This window comes from Mytilus galloprovincialis, chromosome 6 (assembly GCF_965363235.1).
Source record: "Mytilus galloprovincialis chromosome 6, xbMytGall1.hap1.1, whole genome shotgun sequence".
NCBI lineage: Eukaryota > Metazoa > Mollusca > Bivalvia > Mytilida > Mytilidae > Mytilus > Mytilus galloprovincialis.
In genome coordinates this window covers 73,804,119-73,823,299 of record NC_134843.1, presented here as the reverse complement: position 1 = coordinate 73,823,299, position 19,181 = coordinate 73,804,119, and the positions used below count along the sequence as shown (strand labels likewise).

Here is a 19,181-nt window from a genome sequence, read left to right as displayed (position 1 = left end):
ATTTTAGTTTCTTGTGTACAATTTGGAAATTAGTATGGCGTTCATTATCACTGAACTAGTATATATTTGTTCAGGGGCCAGCTGAAGGACGCCTCCGGGTGCGGGAATTTCTCGCTACATTGAAGACCTGTTGGTGACCTTCTGCTGTTGTTTTTTTCTATGGTCGGGTTGTTGTCTCTTTGGCACATTCCCCATTTCCATTCTCAATTTTATATTTAATATTTAAATATATCAATCGCATTCAACTTGTGCTAAACTTTGAAGTACGTGTACTTTTACATTATAAAAAGACAAATTACAACAAGATTAAGTTATAACAAGTCGGAAATTTTGAGAAAACAAATAATGTTTAATGGCAATTATTGTATTCAGGGGCAGAGCCAGGATTTTGGAAAGGGGGGAGAAATTTGTAAAGATCTGCGAGCGGAGCGAGGCGAAAAATTTTTAGGACCTTTTTTGGGCTAAAAAAACATGAAATAAGTTTAAAATGCACCCTTTAACGGTTCCTGACGTGGAACATGTATATTTTACAGTTGCTGTAAAGTGTAAGGGTTGGACATGTTTTATGCTGTATTAATTCTCCCTATCAAGTGTCTATCATGAAATGCATATATGTAGTATGGATACTGATATATTTGATGTGGGACTTGTCAGTAAAACATAGACATGGCAAATTATCGTGTGTTGTATGTTAAATTATGATAAACTTACAGATTTCTTTTTGTAAGCAAAATATGCGCCAGGCTATTCAATGAAATTTACAAAACAACCGATACGAGTTAAAATACAAACAAGCAATGTCTAGCCAAATGTTTCGTTGAAAAGTTTCACCTAAACAAGAGAAGTATAAGGGGTTCCAAATCAACCAAAAGGCTACGAATGAGTCTGAAATGACAACGAATTTATGAATGCCGGTCGACAAATGGAGACACAAAGGCCACACCCAGTAGGCAGGTTGCAGTCTGGTTTTGAAAAAAGTATTCAATATATCAGTTCGGAGAAACAGACATTCCGGTCAGACATGGAAACCGGCCCCAAAAAATTAAGCCCGTTTGTATTCATCATGTTCATTTAATGCTAAATAATTCTGTTGGAAATTGTCGTTTCTAATAGTAAAAAAAATGGACAAGATTATTGTTTTCAATCCAGATACGGCCAGCATTTTTGTTCAAGTCAAATATCAGAGTTAGATTTTTTCCTCAAATATCTCAGACTGCCTCCTTAAATCTACGAACCTTAGACTTTAAATCTATCTGGAGCTTTAAATACTGACCGGGGATCATTGTTCAGCTATGTTATTTCGAAATAGACTAGGGCGTTTGGGGTTAAACATGTTTTCGTATGTAAATAATATTGCTGTGGATTTTTTTTTTTTTCATGAGAGTGTAATAGAGTTTTACTTTCTGTTTAGTGGAATTGTGAAATAAAAGTCAATACCTTCTTGCTCAATCCCGTCTCGCTTTGAAGGTGTCATGATTGTCATTCTCAGCCTAAGCAATGTGTTACTGTGATTTGAATTTAAAAATGACCGATTGACATTTTTTCGACGCACTGTTCAGCTCCATCAAAGCGAATCACATGACTTTGCCATAGTCGGTAAATACCAGCGAAAAATATCTTATAAATAAGTTAAGAATTGTTGTATAAAAATTAAATACACGGATATGGCAAAGTTCAGGAAGTCTAGTCTGATTAATCATTTTACCCCCCCCCCCCAAAAAAAAAAGTCCCAGCAAAGGGGGGCGTACGCCCTCTACGACCCCCTCTGGATCCGCCACTGGTAGTGTTGCTGCAACAAGAGATACGAAATTTTGGAACATACTAATTTAGGTCTGGAGCTGGAATGTCAGTAACGACTAGTAGTCCTTTGTTAATGCTGGAATGTCAGTAACGACTAGTAGTCCTTTGTTAATGCTAGAATGTCAGTAACGACTGGTAGTCCTTTGTTAATTTATGTATTATGTCACTTTGCTTAGTTTCTTTTGTTGCCTGTTCTGACATCGGTCTCTTACATCTTTTACAGAGGCGGATTTAGGGGGCAGGGGGCCCGACCCCCCCTTTTGAGAAAAAAAATTGGTTGTTTATATAGGGAATCACTGAAGCGTGACGAGATCGGGCCCCCTCTTAGGCAGCCAGTGGGCCCCCACTTATGAAAATTTCTGGATCCGCCACTGTTTTAAACTTAGTTTTACTATGCGTTTTGCTATGTGTTTGTTTATTCTGTATTGGCTATAGTTAAAGGGGAGGTTGAGATCTCGTAAAAAAATGCATGTTTAACCCCGTCGCATTTTTGCTCCTGTCCCAACTTGGCCTTTGTTAGTCATGTATGTTTTTGATTTTAGTTCATTTATATGTTTTGAAGTTAAGTATGACGTCCATTTTCACTGAACAAGTGCACATTTCATTTAGGGGGGCCAGCTGAGGCCCATCTCTGAGTGCGAGATTTTCGCGGCCTGAGTCGTCTGCGTTGAAGACCATTTGGTGACCTTCGGCTGTTTTATGCTCTTTGGTCGGGTTGTTGTCTCTTTGACATATTCCCCATTCCCATTCCCAATTTTATTATGTTTAAAAAGTTAGTGGAATACGGTCCGTTTGTCCTACATAAATAATAACAGACACGGGTAACAACATTGTCAATCACAATGTCACACGAGCTTGCTTTTCTACAGAAAAAGCTGATTTACTATGACATTAATTTTGGACCTGGTTCGGGTTCCTATGCAAAAAATCCAAGAAAATCGCATAAAAGTTTTTCTTTTTAGTTGAAAATAATTCTTGAAATTTGTACATGAATATATAAAAGGGAACTAGAAGCATGTTCTTCGTCCTACAAACGGATTACATTTATTATTAAATAACAAGTTTTAATTTGTTGTCTTCTTTAATACACATTTCTATTTGGTTGCGAAGCTGCCAGTATCTGTTTAAAAGTTTTGTTTTTTTTTAAGGTTTTTTTGGTTAATCCGTTTTATTTTGTGTTGAAACATATTTTAAGTTTTACTCTTAACCAGGTTATTGGTTGAATTCAACCTCAAACATGTTGAAAGAAAATAAAACACGCCTAAAAAGTCGGAATACGAAAATTTTGATACTTTAATCACACATATTTAAAATGGCGCATCGTTGTTTACTTTGTACACACGTGAATAACATTAAACGAAATCGATCTTGGGAAGATTTCACTAGGTTTTATCTTGACTATAATGGTTTTACCATTGAAGGGTTCATCTTTTATTGATATTCAGGATTCATGTACACTGTTAAGATGCAATGACACAAATTTTACCAAATCCGAAACAAAGCGGACATTCGATCAAAGGCTGATTTTTATGCAAATTACTAAGTCAAACACTGTTAGATTGTTTATTTTATCTAAAAATAATAACAAAGAGTAGTCAAGAATATTTTTATTTCTAAATAATACAAAGAGTTGTCAAGAATACATTATAACATTGACAACACATGATGTTTCTGTTTACTTGGCCAAACCTCGTTCAACATCGTATCCCAACTCTGGAAAAAAAAATGTCATGAAATCCTATAGTACTGCATAGTCCGCACCCCTTCCATCAATTTCATTCCCAGGGTAAAAAACCGCGGACTATACACCCCTTTCAACTGTATGTAACACATAAACAAACGACAGCTACTGAATTACAGGCTCCTGACTTGGGACAGGAACATACATAAATAATGTAGTATATATCTCATTACCAGAATATTTAGCCCACCCCCTTTGTCATGGTCTATTGACTAATATGCACAGGCACTTGTCTCAAAATTTTTTTTTCCTATATACCTTAATATAACGTTATATTAAGGTATATAGGGGAAACAAATTTTGAGACGAGTGCCTGTGCTAATATGTATTAGTTTTTGATTAGGTCAGTTATTGAGGAACCACTAGTGAATGGTCAATGATATTTGGTGTGCAGTTGGATAAACTTTGTCACTTTTAATTTCTTGGCTCACACCGAACAAGCTATAAAGGGCCCAGAAATTACTAGTCATTCAAACTAGAAAACCAAAGGTTTGTTCAAAAAGGACAACTTATGAAAAGTCAATGGTATTTGGTAAGCAGTTGTATATTCCTCCATGCAGCTTGTAACTATTAGCAAAACCTACATGTATACTGCATAGTAAGCTTTTAAAGACCAGGAATTACAAATGTAAAACAATAAACTAATAAAAATGTTAAAATAAATAATTGGACATAACTTTTGAAAGTGGCGGGATTGGATAGTGAAAATTTTAGGGTACAAACATTATTCAATACTTGAGAAATAGCCGAGATAATATTTTCACCAATTTTTCAACAATATTCGTCTTAACTTCTGCCAAGTTTGCCTCTGCTTAACTGCCTACAGCGCCTTTGGTGCTTTGATTTATTGTTGTTAACCGTTATTGTGTAATTTAACCATTGTTGATAAAAAATAAAGTATGCTCTTATAGGTATATCGATACACAGCAATGTGTTCAGTCCCCTTCCACTACAATTTGATATCCAAGTTATATATTAAGAAGAAGTATATTAAATGGAACTGTTTGACATTAAAATCAAAGTTGAAATGCTGTCAGATATGTACAGCCTCACCAAAACTATGTTCAGTGTTAACAAAATAAGCCAATTATTAACTTTTTGAAGTTGAACCACTGAAGTTCTGGTATATATGTCGTGTACATGTTGCGATGTTGTACAGGTTATAACATGTACAAAAATATTGTACATTTTATAACTTGTATAATTCAAAAATACAAATTATAACATGTACAAAAGTACCTCGTACATATTACAACATGTATATAACATGTACGAAATATTGGTTAAAAATGGTTTTAACTTGTACAAAAATTAAGATAAATCTAGATAAAGTAAAATAAACATTTAAATTTATTAATGAATAAAGAAAAACAATCAAGAGGCCAGAATGTGTTTTTTCTTTAGAATAAAATGACCACAAAGTTTCAGAAATGTATGCTTCATGACTTATGTTGGTATAATGTGTTTTCATGTAATTGTATGTTTTATGCATTCCATCATGGCTTACATCAGTATGACACTATTTATAAAAGCATTCATTTCTTTTCTCTTTTATTTACTAAACTCATACATTCTCTTTGAAATTCAATGACAATACATAAGATACAAGCTACCAAACTCCTCCCTCTCATTTTATAGCATGCAAAAACTAAAGCAATGTCTCATATGTTTACTCTTTAAAAGCAAGAGAGAGCTGCAATTGTTTTCATTGAACCACACTTCGTTATAAATATCTTTGGATCTACTCTTCAACATTTTTGGCCTTCAGCATGACTTATGTAATAAAATTGAGAATGGAAATGGGGAATGTGTCCAAGAGACGACAACCCGACCATAAAACAGACAACAGCAGAAGGTCAACAATAGGTCTTCAATGCAGCGAGAAATTCCCGCACACGGAGGCGTCCTTCAGCTGCCCCCTAAATAAATATATATACTAGTTAATTGAAATGAATGCCTCAAATTATTATTTTTTTGACAGATTATATAATCATTGCATGAGGCGAATGTCATTTTGATTTTTTAAAATATATATACTCTACTTTGAAAGCAGGTATTGGTGGCCTTGGGCTTTATGCTCTATGGTCAGGTTGTTGTTTCTTTGACACATTCCCTTTTTCCATTCTCAATTTTATTTGTAGAGAAATCTACCCTGGCTATCCTTTTACGTCTTTTAATGTCAACTAGAATGAAAGTATTTTACTATTTCCTTCAAAGTGGAAACTCACAATTATAATTCATCAAATAAGAATACTGAATGGTATTTGTTGACTGAAAGTGTTTTAAAAGGTACATAGAAAGAATTAATACTATGCATCTGTTTCACAAAGCTGTCTTAGTATTAGGATGGACAAAAAACACTAGCATGAATGAATAATAAAACAAGTGATGAAAAATTATTGAGGTTAATAACATCTGTAGCAATATTTTGTACAGGTTATAACATGTACGAGGTACTTTTGTACATGTTATAACTTGTATTTTAGCATTATACAAGTTATAACATGTACAATATTTTTGTACATGTTATAGCCTGTACAAAATCGCAACTTGTACACGACATATATATAAATACAACTCGTCTAAACATCAACCAAACAATGTTAAATCTGTAAATTTGCTTTCGCAAACTTTTTATTCTTCCCTCGCCGGGATTCGAACCCATGCTACTGAGATATCGTGACACCTAATCGCCTGCACTGTAGCCGTCCCGCTAGACCACACGACCACCTGGGCTTCACAATAATAAAGCTTTCAGTGGCCGTGTGTTACCTTTCCTCGTCAGTTTTAATCTTGCGTCGTACTACAGTACATGATATATAAGGCATGGAGATGTTATTGTTACAGATCAGCTCAAATCACTGACTCAGACGTACTTATAAATATAATTATTTTCTGTGACTGTATCTTGCATTAATTTGTAGGATCCTTTACTATAGATAATTGAGCTGATCTGTAACAATAACATCTCCATGCCTTATATATCATGTACTGTAGTACGACGCTAGATTAAAACTGACGAGGAAAGGTAACACACGGCCACTGAAAGCTTTATTATTGTGAAGACCAGGTGGTCGTGTGGTCTAGCGGGACGGCTACAGTGCAGGCGATTAGGTGTCACGATATCTCAGTAGCATGGGTTCAAATCCCGGCGAGGGAAGAACAAAAAATTTGCGAAAGCAAATTTACCGATCTAACATTGTTGGGTTGATGTTTAGACGAGTTGTATATACATAATGTACACAGCCATGTATCACCATCATTGCTGGTGATCCGATGGATAAATCTGTTGTAGAGTTGTCACTGACTCAGACGTACTTATATATATATATCCAACGCAATCATAGGTTTATAATATATATATAAACGAGTCTAAATTGAAAACTACGTTCAAGCTTATGATTGCGTTAGATAAAAACCGCAATTTTTACACGTGTGCCTGTAAAAAAAATCCGTTCTAGAAGGGTCTAAAAACAGCACAAACAACATTTTCCAAAAGACCAAAAAAGTGAAAAAGTATATTTAAACAAAACGCATTTGACTAACAGGTCGAACAACTGATGTTCTTTAACCCTGCTGACTGCCATTGGCGATTGCCAAATAAAATTGATCACAAGATGTAACAAAATTGATCATAATATAAATTTAATACTAAACAGAAAAAAATTAACTGATATATATCTGCAGTCTTATTATAATAATCTATTATGGCTAAACGACTGATTTTGTAAATTGCTTTAATTTTGTTTGTAGGCACACCAGACCTAGATAGCTTACTACGAACTATCTTATCAAATCCAATGATGGGTGGATTTGTCGCTTTCTTCTTAGACAATACAATTTCAGGTAATTCAGCGCAATTTTCAACTTTAAAAACTAACGGGTCAGCGTATGAAATCGCGCACTTGTCAGTCACCAGAGAAATATTCATATGAATGAAAGACATATTCTTTTAGCTATGTATAATATGGACTTATAATAGTATTACTTTCAGTTTGATATATCATGGTATGGTTAAAATAATTTCTATTGAAACCGAAATTATAATAAGAAATGTGTTATACTAATACCAATGTATAAAAATATAACAACTCTTTGGTGCCCAATAGTACAAATAATTGGCACGTGTCCCTTGTACCTGCAGTGTAAGTTCAATTTTGTTTTTAACAAAAGCATGAATAAAAACTGGACAAAGGATGACTGAATAACGGGTTAAACAAAATATTCAAATTCATTTAAAGTTTGTCCATCAGAACAAACCTAATATGTGACCAGTAACAATTCATTTAACATATATATACGATAATATATAATAACATATAAAACATAAGCTTAATACTGCAAAAACAGTTAAAAACTCGTGATATTCAAAATGTTTTTGAAAATTTTATGAAAACTATGTTCTCTCTGATTTTTACCAAATAGCATCTGCTTTGTATTTACATTATGTGTTTCAGGGTCAAAATTAGAGCGAGGTTTAGCAGAGTGGGATACCTCTAATCAAGATGTAGAAGAAATCTCTGAATGTGATTATGAAGAAGATGTGACAGTTTATGAAATACTTTTTATTTCAAAATTACTGAAAAATGTATCATTGTTGAAATATATTCCAATACTTCCCAACTTTGATCCAAATGTTTATAAATGTAGTTGTAATTGTTCATGTTGCGGACGTTGTAAAAAGGAGAAATTGTAAATGTTTTCACTTTCATATATACATTTGTTTTTAAAATTCCTGTATACAATTCTGAATAGAAAATGCATATATTTAAAGTTTTAGGCCAATGTCAGAAAAATATCGACTTTTTTCTATGAGGCTTAGAAACTGGGGAAGGAGAGGTTTATCATGCGCTTCAACATTTCGTGCAGAATCCCAAAAGGATATATTTTTGTGACATTGACCAAATTTTGTTTTTAAAATGCTGCTAAAAAATTACTACGATTATGTTTGAGTAAAATTTGTGAGTATGTTAACAAAAAAAACTTATTTTCCATTTATAAACTACCAACCCCACATAGTGAAGAAAAGTCATCTGAAAGTATCATACTTATATCAATTCATTTGTTTAATAATGACAACATGGAGTGTTCTAGCTGCAGTATACTAAGAGAAATGTAAATTCTAATTCCTCCTGTAGAGAACTACCAGAAATTAACAGCAACTATTTTATCAATAGGTGGATAGTTGTTTCATGAAATCATACCAGATCTCCTTAATATTTTTATTTATGAGAAATTAATTCAGTTGACTGCCATGACATATTCTAACATTTGTTTCTTTCCAAATTACTGAATGTCATTGTCTGTATTTGGTCAATGAGATATATTCAACCAGAAATCAAGTGAAATATATCATGCACATGTCCATGTGAATCATCTGACTAAACCAAGCTGATAGTGTTTGCTATCACCCATGCTCATGTTTTAAAATTACTTTGTAATAAAATATATTTTCATTGATATTTAATGTGTAAATTGTTTTGTGGCATGATATATATGCAGCTCTCATGACAATTGAAAAATACAAATGTAAGGAAATGAGTCAAGTAATCGACAATAAGGTTCCAGAGTACCTAGAGTAAACCACCAACCTTTGACAGAAAAAATAGTAACCCTAAAATAAAAGGATCCACCATGATAGAAATTAGACAAGGCAGTGTTAAAACTCGCAAATTCAGTGGCAGGCAAGTGATCACTGCAAATAAACTACTCAGACCATCAGCACCAACTTTTCTTAGAATGTGTTGGTTTATTTGATCCCATCTGTCTATTCCTATCGACAGATAAAAAGAATTCTCAACCACATTGTGTTGTCTGAAATCTAAATTTTCTTCTATTGAGTCACAAAGACTTAAGATATTTCATACTAGGGAGTTGAATATTCATCTTTACGGACATGGTAGGTAAAATTTAATACATTAAAGCAATGGACATGGTAGGTAAAGATGAATATTCAACTCCCTCAATGTGTCCATGGGACAGGGACCATGCCCCTCTTGCAGAAATCATCATAAAGGGACATTTGCTCAAGAACTGTACAAGCACGTTACTTAAATTTGTACATAATCTGAGCTTTGTGGAAATATGCATTGTGTATAAGTTGCATAACATTTGGTTGAGGCAAGCCTTTGTTAGAGAATGCAAACCTAAATTTCAGCATTTTTTTCCTTTTTATGCCCCACCTACGATAGTAGAGGGGCATTATGTTTTCTGGTCTGTGGCTCCGTTCGTCCGTCCGTCTGTGGTTCCGTTCGTCCGTCCAGGTTAAAGTTTTTGGTCAAGGTAGTTTTTGATGAAGCTGAAGTCCAATCAACTTGAAACTTAGTACACTTGTTGCTTATGAGATGATCTTTCTAATTTTTAAGCCAAATTAGACTTTTGACCCCAATTTCACGGTCCACTGAACATAGAAAATGAAAGTGGGAGTTTCCGGTTAAAGTTTTTGGTCAAGGTAGTTTTTGATGAAGCTGAAGTCCAATCAACTTGAAACTTAGTACACTTGTTGCTTATGATATGATCTTTCTAATTTTAATGCCAAATTAGATAATTACCCAATTTCACGGTCCATGGAACATGGAAAAGGATAGTGCGAGTGGGTCATTCGTGTACTTTGGACACATTCTTGTTTAAAAATAACTCTTGAACGAAAAAAGTGTGGCCACTTAAATTCAAATTTTATCTGTGTTTTGTGGTAATTAACATTGTGCTTAAATGGCATCACATTTAGTTTCGGCAAACTTCATTTAGAGAACTGAAACGAAAATATTAAGCAATTTTTCAATATGGAAAGTAGCAGAACTCTAAAAGAGTAAAGTGAAGCCACCAAAATTCAAACTTTATGTGTGCGGTAATAAGTACTGTTTTTTAGAATCTAGACATTTGGTTGAGGCAAACTGAAGTTATAGAAAGATAGACAAGGGTAAAACTTAATGCCCTCCCCTGCTAAAAAGGGGGCATACAAAATTACTTCCAAATTATTTGTCTTGAGCATCTGAGTTCACCTCTAGTTAAAGGTTGAGTTTTTGCTGGTCCACCTAGTGTTGTTTTATATACACTCTATTTTTTTCTCTTCTTTCAGTCATGGTTTTTGTATCCTTCTTGAACTTGAGCTACTTGATAGACTCTTGGTATATAATAAACTTTGAAAAATCCAATCAACATTATTATTCATTTATTTCATAAAAAGTTAACAAAGGTGAACCCAATCCATATCTTATAGTACAGAATACAATAACAAATAAATTACTTAATGGAGTAATTGCCCCTTTGAAAATTTTACTTTTATTCATATTTTAAATAAATATTTGCAGATATATGTCTTGAATGGCCAATTTGAAACATCAAGAAAACAAGAACATTTTTATGCAAATCACAACACAAAACAATAATAAATAAAATATACACATTATCAACAGGTAAAAATATGTTAACAACAGAGGTAAGGAAGTTTAAAATAGTTTGTCACATGACTCAAATATTTCATCACATGACTCACATACAAATATAAAATATGAAGTCACATGACTCTATTAAAAGACACAATGAAAGAAATGTAGTTTCTTTGACAAAAGTATTGAAATCATAAAATTGAAATTTGGCAACTTGCTATACTAATGATTTAATTGTTATAAAGGTATGAAAATTAGAAACTGAAATCTTGCTTAACCACAAGATTTTTTTCAAACTTATTAAATTAGGAAAATATTCTCAGACTGGGTAATATCAAACCGATTATTATATTCAATTAGCAATAATGTGCTTGAATATTAATAGTAAAAATTACAAAAACACCAAAGCATTTTAAGCTCAATGGAGAATAAAATAATGAATGAACTTTTGTGTCAAAATAATGAATATTTTTAAAAAGCACTTAAAGCAACTATTCTGTATGATAAAAGATGGCCAATGAAAACGCTTTCAGTCATTAACTTCCATATCCAATGTACATGACCTACTTACGATATCTAGTTAAATTCAACGATCGATTTAAAATGGTGAATGAAAAAGTGAAAAAGATAATGATGATGAAAATATCAGAAATATTTGTAACAAGACAAAATAACAGATCAAGTTTTACATAGCATACAACAAATGATCAGGACTGAGACATAAGAAGAATATATTCAATATCATATTTATACACATAATCTCCTGTCATACATTTTGTACTTTTGAAGACCATTACTAATGTAATTAAATTTTCAGTATTGCATTTAAGCATTGTAAACTTCAAATTTTCATTAAGTTTTTGTCCAAAATCAGACACATGACCATTCTGGAAAAATTATACAAATCTTGTAGAAAAAATTTATAACCTATTTAATAAGATTTCATATCGTGTAATTTTTCAACAAATACTATAAGCTTTTTAGAAATATAAAAATTACTATGTGTCAAATTAAATGCTTGGACAAATATTGAAGTAATGATCATTCTATTGTATCACTGAAGTTTTTTACTATTTACATTGAGAAAAGTAACCATGACAGTTTATTTGAAAGGATATGTCTTTTAAAGAATATCTTATCACTTTTCTATACCATATACCATAGAAATTTAAACTTTATAACAAATTTTCATGACATTGAAAAAAAAATATCAATTCGAAAAAACTGTTTCACATTTATATGAATTTGGTTGTAAGTGTTAAAAAATGAAATCATTATAACAGGATGTCAGTTATTTCAGACAGGGATATAATACAAATGTAAAAATTAGATCAGAATTGTAATTAGTATATCTTTTAACACGTAAAACAGTTCTTAGGTCACAGACACAAGTCGTCCTTGTGATTACTTGAGAAGAGCATTGACAACTGCTTTAACATTAAGATTACGGAGATCTGTGTAAGTTTGTCCTGTACCAACAAATACGATTGGTTGTCCTGTAGTATATGTCATAGATATAGCAGCACCAACCTGAAAAAGACATAGGTCAATGTGAAAAAAAGTTACAATTAATTAATTGATGTTTAACATCACTCTCAGCACTGTTGTGCTATTTCATGGCAGAAATGTTTATTGGTAGAGGAAGCCAGTGTGCACTGAGAAAACCACAAATATTCTGTATAACCCTAACAATCCTGGTCAATTAAGATGGAAGTTAAGCACACCTGTCATTTGTGGAATGGTTACATCTGTAATCAAGTGGATGCTTCTAGCAACTTACAAACCATTACTGAATCACTACAAATTTAAAGCAAACCATTTTTTTTTAAATAAATTATTCCATTTAAAGTATAATCAAAATTGCTTTGCACTTAACATATGTTTCTGGAATAACCTTCAAGTACACCAGACCTAAATTCACACTATATCGGTGAGTGGGAAATATTTTAAATGTAACTGACAAATGTTATTAGCAATTAACATCAAATATTCCATGATCAGTTGCAATTTAAAAGTTACTGAAAAAATTGTAAAATTGTAATACTTCAACAAATGGTTCAGCCTTTTTGAAATTTTCCTAATTTACTGCAAAGTGTTTCAAAACATGAACATAACTTTTTTTTAAGTATAATAAAAATTCCACTTACTTTATCGTCAATAGTATCAAACTTAGTCAGAACTATCCCATCAATAAGTCTGGGATTTGTCATATTAGAATGATCAGCAAGGGCCTGGTTAAACTTGGTAAGCTGATCAACAGCCTCATTTCCAACCAGGGCTTCACCAACAAACAAAACCAGATCCGGCTGGTTTACTTTAATGAGCTGAAAATAGAAATTGGCAAGATGTTAGAAACAGAACACAGTAACAGTCTAAACATTTAAAACATTGGTTTACTGTTTAAATAAAATATAATGTCTGCTATTTCTTACAAAATATCATCATAATAATATAATTCTTATAATGTAATCCTATTCTAATAAACCTTTAGAAAATTTGATTCCTAAATGTTTTCAATGTTTCCACCAGTAATCTAACAACGTCTTTGTTCATCCTTGCAAATCACTTTACAAACTTTGATTTTTATTTACCTTAGAAAGAGCCCTCATCAGTGGCTCGTTGTCCTGCATTCTACCTGCAGTATCTACAAGCACCACATCAATATGGCAGTCACGAGCTGAAATGAAACATAACACACATTCAAAACTTTGTAAAATAATGCATTTCATAAGATCAATTTCTTCTTGCATGGAACAGATTTTAAACATAATTCTATACACATGACTCTATGTACTTTTTCAAAACTTGTTAGTTTTTTAAAGCAATGAAACAGATCCAGCTCATACTTATCATTTAACTGTATGTATTTCAATTTTGATCAAAAAGGAAATTATACTTTGTTTTTTACAACATCAAACCAGATGCAGGGCCCAGCTTTATACGACCGCAGAGGTCGAACCCTGAACAGTTGGGGCAAGTATGGACACAACATTTAAGCTTGATACAGCTCAAAATTTGGATGTTGATTAAATAGTTGACACAACATAGGTTTCTGACACAGAACGAATGTGGTCTAAGAACTTAAACTTAAAAACATAAAAAATTTTATTGGACATTTACCTATTATGGTCCAATATCCAAAATCTAAATACATGGTAAGATTCAGCATATCATAGAATCCCAAGAATAAAATTTTTTATGAAATCAAATAATGTTCAATTTTAGACCATTAAGACCTCAATGAGAACCAATTTGATAAATGGGCCTAAATATAAAAAGAATCTAAATACATGGTTAGATTCAGCATATTGAAGAACCCCATGTATTCAATTTTTGTTGAAATCAAACAAAGTTTAATTTTGGACCCCGATTTGGACCAACTTGAAAACTTGGCCCATAATCAAAAATCTAAGTACATGTTTAGATTCAGCCTATCAAAGATTCCCAAGAATTAATTTTTTGTTAAAACCAAACTAAGTTTAATTTTGGACCCTTTGGACCCTTTGGACCTTAATGTAGACCAATTTGAAAACAGGACCAAAAATTAGGAATCAAAATACACAGTTAGATTTGGCATATCAAAGAACCCCAATAATTCATTTTTTGATGAAATCAAACAAAGTTTAATTTTGGACCCTTCTGGCCCCTAATTCCTTAACTGTTAGGACCAAAACTCCAAAAATCAATCCCAACCTTCCTTTTGTGGTCATAAACCTTGTGTTAAAATTTCATAGATTTCTATTTACTTATACTAAAGTTATTGTGCAAAAACCAAGAAAAATGCTTATTTGGGACCTTTATTGCCCCCTAATTCCTAAACCAAAACTCCCAAAATCAATCCAAACCTTCCTTTTGTGGTCATAAACCTTATGTTAAAATTTCATAGATTACTGTTTACTAATACTAAAGTTATTGTGCGAAAACCAAGAAAAATGCTTATTTGGGCCCTTTTTGGACTCCTAAATTGTTGGGACCAAAACTCCCAAAATCAATCCCAACCTTCCTTTTATGGTCATAAACCTTGTGTTTAAATTTCATAGATTTCTATTTATTTATACTAAAGTTATAGTGCGAATAGTAGATGGAATTGACATGGTCATATGTAACACCTGTTATGATTGGATATAGCTTTCCCGCCATTAACACTCGAGGAACCCTGGGTTGTGGCAGGGTTTCTAGAGATCGACTCGATATCCTGGATGTTATGATGTCAATCCAATCAAATTTGAATGTAAACATATTCAGAGTAGGTGCCTTGTACTTCCAGTAATCTAGAGACCTTACTCTTCAAAATTATTTACCATTCATATGGAACTCTAGTCAGAACTCTAGTTCCATCCGAACTTGGTCACCAATATATGACCAAAAAATTTCCAATTTTTGCGATCGTATAAAAATCTCTGGTTTTATTGGGGTTCATGTTGCTTAGTCTTCAGTTTTTTAATGTAGTGTTTTATACAGATGTTTGCTGTTTTGTCTTTTTTGTCATAGAATTGTCAGGTTTTTTTTTATAGACTAATGAGTTTGGAAAATCCCCTTACTATCTTCCACCTCTTTTTGTTTTCATTTATATGTTTTAAAAAATTCCCATGAGTAACCACTCACCATAATTGATAGATTCCATAGCAATTCCTGCAGCATCTTTGCCATATCCTTTCTCATACAACTGTACCATGTGTTGTCCATTTTTGTCTGGGGGATGAAGAGCATTTAACTTCCTGGTGTGGGTACGTAACTGTTCTACAGCCCCAGCTCTGAAGGTATCACATGCAGCTATCAAAACTCTAAAGCCATTCTCTATTAACCAGAAGCAGATCTGAAAGTAAGGATCCTTTGTATTATAAATCTGTAAGCAGTGAAAGGCAGCTAGTTCACTTGACTGACATTTCTACTTAAATTTGGAAATGCATTTCATTGATATGCAGATTATCAAATGTGATTTTTTTTTGTATAAAATTTGTTTTCAACCTATGCTATTTTTATATGCAGTACACATGTCTTTTTAAAAACTATTTTTTTACATTGTGCAAAAGAAATAATGACAAGAGAACCAAATATAATGACCACATATTGTAAATTTTGATATATGTGAATTTGTTTCTATTAGGATTGTCTACTACATTAGTAGTGTTTGTTTTCTACAAAATATTTGTGTTAGGTAAATTTTTGCTCATTTCATGTAACATTAAATGAGGAATAAAGGCAACAGTAGTATACCGCTGTTCAAAACTCATAAATCCATGGACAAAAAACAAAATCGGGATAACAAACTAAAACCGAGGGAAACGCATTAAATATAAGAGGAGAACAACGACATAACACTAAAATGTAACACATATAGACAAAATCCCACGAGAATAACAAATATAACATATATATATAACATCAAAACCAAATACATGAATTTGGGATAGACAAGTACCGTGACACGTCTTATCGCAATGTGATAAGAGAAAACAAACGACACAACGTTATAATGTAATACACACAGAAACGAACTATAATATAACAATGACCATATTCCTGACTTGGTACAGGGCATTTTTAAAGGAAAAAATGGTGGGTTGAACCTGGTTTTGTGGCATGCCAAACCTCACACTTTTATGGCCATGTGAAATATAACATCAAAATGACAACACAGGACTACAATATAAATAAATTGGAGAACACAATTGACAAAGAATCACACGAACAACAGCCAACAAAAGGCAACAAGTTCAAAATTTTAATACGCCAGAAGTGTATTTTGTCCACACAAGACCTATGTGTGACGCACAGATATAAAAGTTTGAAAGCCGAAACGAGTACAAAGTTGAACAGCATCGAGGACCAAAAGATCAAAAAGGTTGTGCCAAAAACGGCAAGGGTTTTCTGTTAAGTTACCAGAAAATCCCTATAATTTAGAGTAATTTATACTTTTGCAAACAGTAAATTTAATAAAATGAATATTCAAAAGATGTACATGATAAAGCTGAAGTATTAACTAATTACAGGAAACAACTGAAATACATTTACATAACCAGACATTTGAAACACAAAAGTAGACACATCCGAATACGTTTAAACCTCTACGCCAAGTGACGTCCTATTTGAAACTGAAAAATGACGAAAAAATGACGTCATTTGAATTAGTAAAACAGAGCATCAAAAAATGAAAAATGACGTCACATAAGAATGAATAAGATAGAATTAGGATTAATTTAAGATTATGTATTTGAACTAAATACTGATATTGCATTTAATAACAAAGCACATTTTAATTCTTATTTTAATATAAAACTGAGGTAGCAATTAACTATATTATAAAACTATGTCAGGTTTGTTATGAATCTAACTTCAAACGTAAAATATCGTACTGATTACTTTGAACGAAATCAAATCTGATAAATGAAGGCGGTGATTAATTTTCTTTACCATAACACATAAATATAATAGAAAAGACGTCAACACATTTGACACAATCCGATGAGAATTACAAATATAACATTAAACATTTAAACTAAATACATGAATTTGGGATGTATAAGTACCGTACCACGTCTTATAGTAATGCGAGTTCACACTCGGCAAAACAGTCACAATCGGGAATAAGTCACGTTTGGTAATTAAAAGATTAGACGACATTATGACAAAACACAATCTACCATGTGGTAAAAATGTCCTTAGCTAGTTTGGTCAACGAAACATCGTATGGATCCACCAAATCGTGATGGTGTCCATAAAATTTACGGAGTGTCAATTTTAATCTGTCCTCCTCATAACTTTGTTGGAGCAGTTTCTGCGTAAGGAGCACACTCCTGTATATGAAGTCCGTATAGTGTGAACAAGCACGTGAATAACGTATCAATTGTGATATGTAAACACCATACGAAGGGGCAGATGGTATGTTACTGCTGAGAAATGGGAAATTGATAATTGGGAAGTTGAAATCGTCCCGTTTATCATAGATTTTCGTGTGAAGTCGTCCATCTACGTCAATATTGAGGAAAAGATCAAGGTATGAAGCAGTCCTTCTAGTATCAGTGGTATCCTTAATTTCAAGTTCACTTGGATATATGAGATGTAAGTATTGGCTGAAATATGGGTTATTCAATGATAGAACATCATCAATATATCGGAAAGTAAAATTAAAGAATTTCGCAAGGTGCTTTTTCTTTTTGTCTTTTAGAAGGTTCTGAATGAATTCTGCTTCATACGAGTACAAAAACAAATCAGCCAGCAGGGGTGCACAATTAGTACCCATTGGAATACCGACTGTCTGTTGAAATATAAATCCTCCAAACTCAATCAAATTAAATGAGGAAAATAGTTCAAGCGCAAAATTCCACTTAAACAATATTCATTTCATACATAAAAGCTGTGAGCTTATAAGAAATACAACATTAAGATTACCTTAGCCAAGTTTGTAGATTTCCCTACACCATTTACTCCACAAAATGTAACAACATATGGACGACCTTTTTGTTTACATTCCATAGCGTCTCGAAGGATGTCAATACGTCTCTTTGGTTCCAAAATATTAACACAGGAGTCCTGTAAAGTCTGTTTTACTGTATTTGCAGTTGCTATAATATAAAGAAGTCACAAAAATATTATTTTCTATACAATAAAGTCTACTACTGATACATCATAACTCATTGAAATGAGAATTTATTGTCTGTCAATACACACATCTACATGTTATGTCCTTATTATCTAAAAAGTTTCATGAAATTCTTTAGTTGTTTCAGGAGCTGTCAAAGACAAACTATTGCAGTATAGTTTATTTTGGCCAAAATTCTTAAGGTCAAAGGCTTATAAATACTAGAATAAATCTTGAACCATAATTTCCTATTGATATGTGGTTTCAGAGGAGTTGCAATGACTGGACTGATAGATTGACTTGTCAAAAACATTATAGATAACATAACTTCTTGTGTCGTTATAGTTAGAAGTATAGGTCACAATATTAACCTGTTTGGATCATTGAACTCTTAGAAAAACTTAATTATCTATTCATTGGCTTTGATTGAGCAGTTTGGATTATCAAAACAATATCTTTTCTTTCTTTGGCTAATTGACACAGGGAAGACTACTAAGTATAGATTATCAGGTTTTCTACACATTGATATCTTTGAATAACAGACGCGAGCCACAATGTGAACCTTTTTGGCCAGTGAGCGTAGCAAACGAGCTAAAAAGTTTCACATTGTGTGGAGCGGCTGATATTTTATGATATCTATACGAAGAAAACCCGATTATCTGTTTATTGT

The 19,181-nt window shown here is 32.6% G+C and overlaps 2 protein-coding genes across 4 annotated transcripts in view; one reads left to right on the top strand and one right to left on the bottom strand.

Moving 5' to 3' along the window:
• The window catches only part of LOC143080292 (solute carrier family 23 member 1-like), a 35,910-nt gene extending 26,907 nt beyond the window's left edge, over window positions 1–9,003 (top strand). For both annotated transcript variants that reach the window (XM_076256039.1, XM_076256038.1), the window contains exons 11-12: window positions 7,295–7,387; window positions 7,999–9,003. In XM_076256039.1, the coding sequence (XP_076112154.1) occupies window positions 7,295–7,387; window positions 7,999–8,237 (332 nt within the window). In that variant the 3' untranslated portion in view covers window positions 8,238–9,003. The remainder of the gene's footprint in view (window positions 1–7,294; window positions 7,388–7,998) is intronic.
• A 1,694-nt stretch (window positions 9,004–10,697) lies between these two features.
• The window catches only part of LOC143080293 (signal recognition particle receptor subunit alpha-like), a 20,824-nt gene continuing 12,340 nt past the window's right edge, over window positions 10,698–19,181 (bottom strand). For both annotated transcript variants that reach the window (XM_076256041.1, XM_076256040.1), the window contains exons 10-14: window positions 18,322–18,494; window positions 15,535–15,745; window positions 13,521–13,606; window positions 13,077–13,253; window positions 10,698–12,459 (exon numbers count right to left, since the gene is read on the bottom strand). In XM_076256041.1, the coding sequence (XP_076112156.1) occupies window positions 12,334–12,459; window positions 13,077–13,253; window positions 13,521–13,606; window positions 15,535–15,745; window positions 18,322–18,494 (773 nt within the window). In that variant the 3' untranslated portion in view covers window positions 10,698–12,333. The remainder of the gene's footprint in view (window positions 12,460–13,076; window positions 13,254–13,520; window positions 13,607–15,534; window positions 15,746–18,321; window positions 18,495–19,181) is intronic.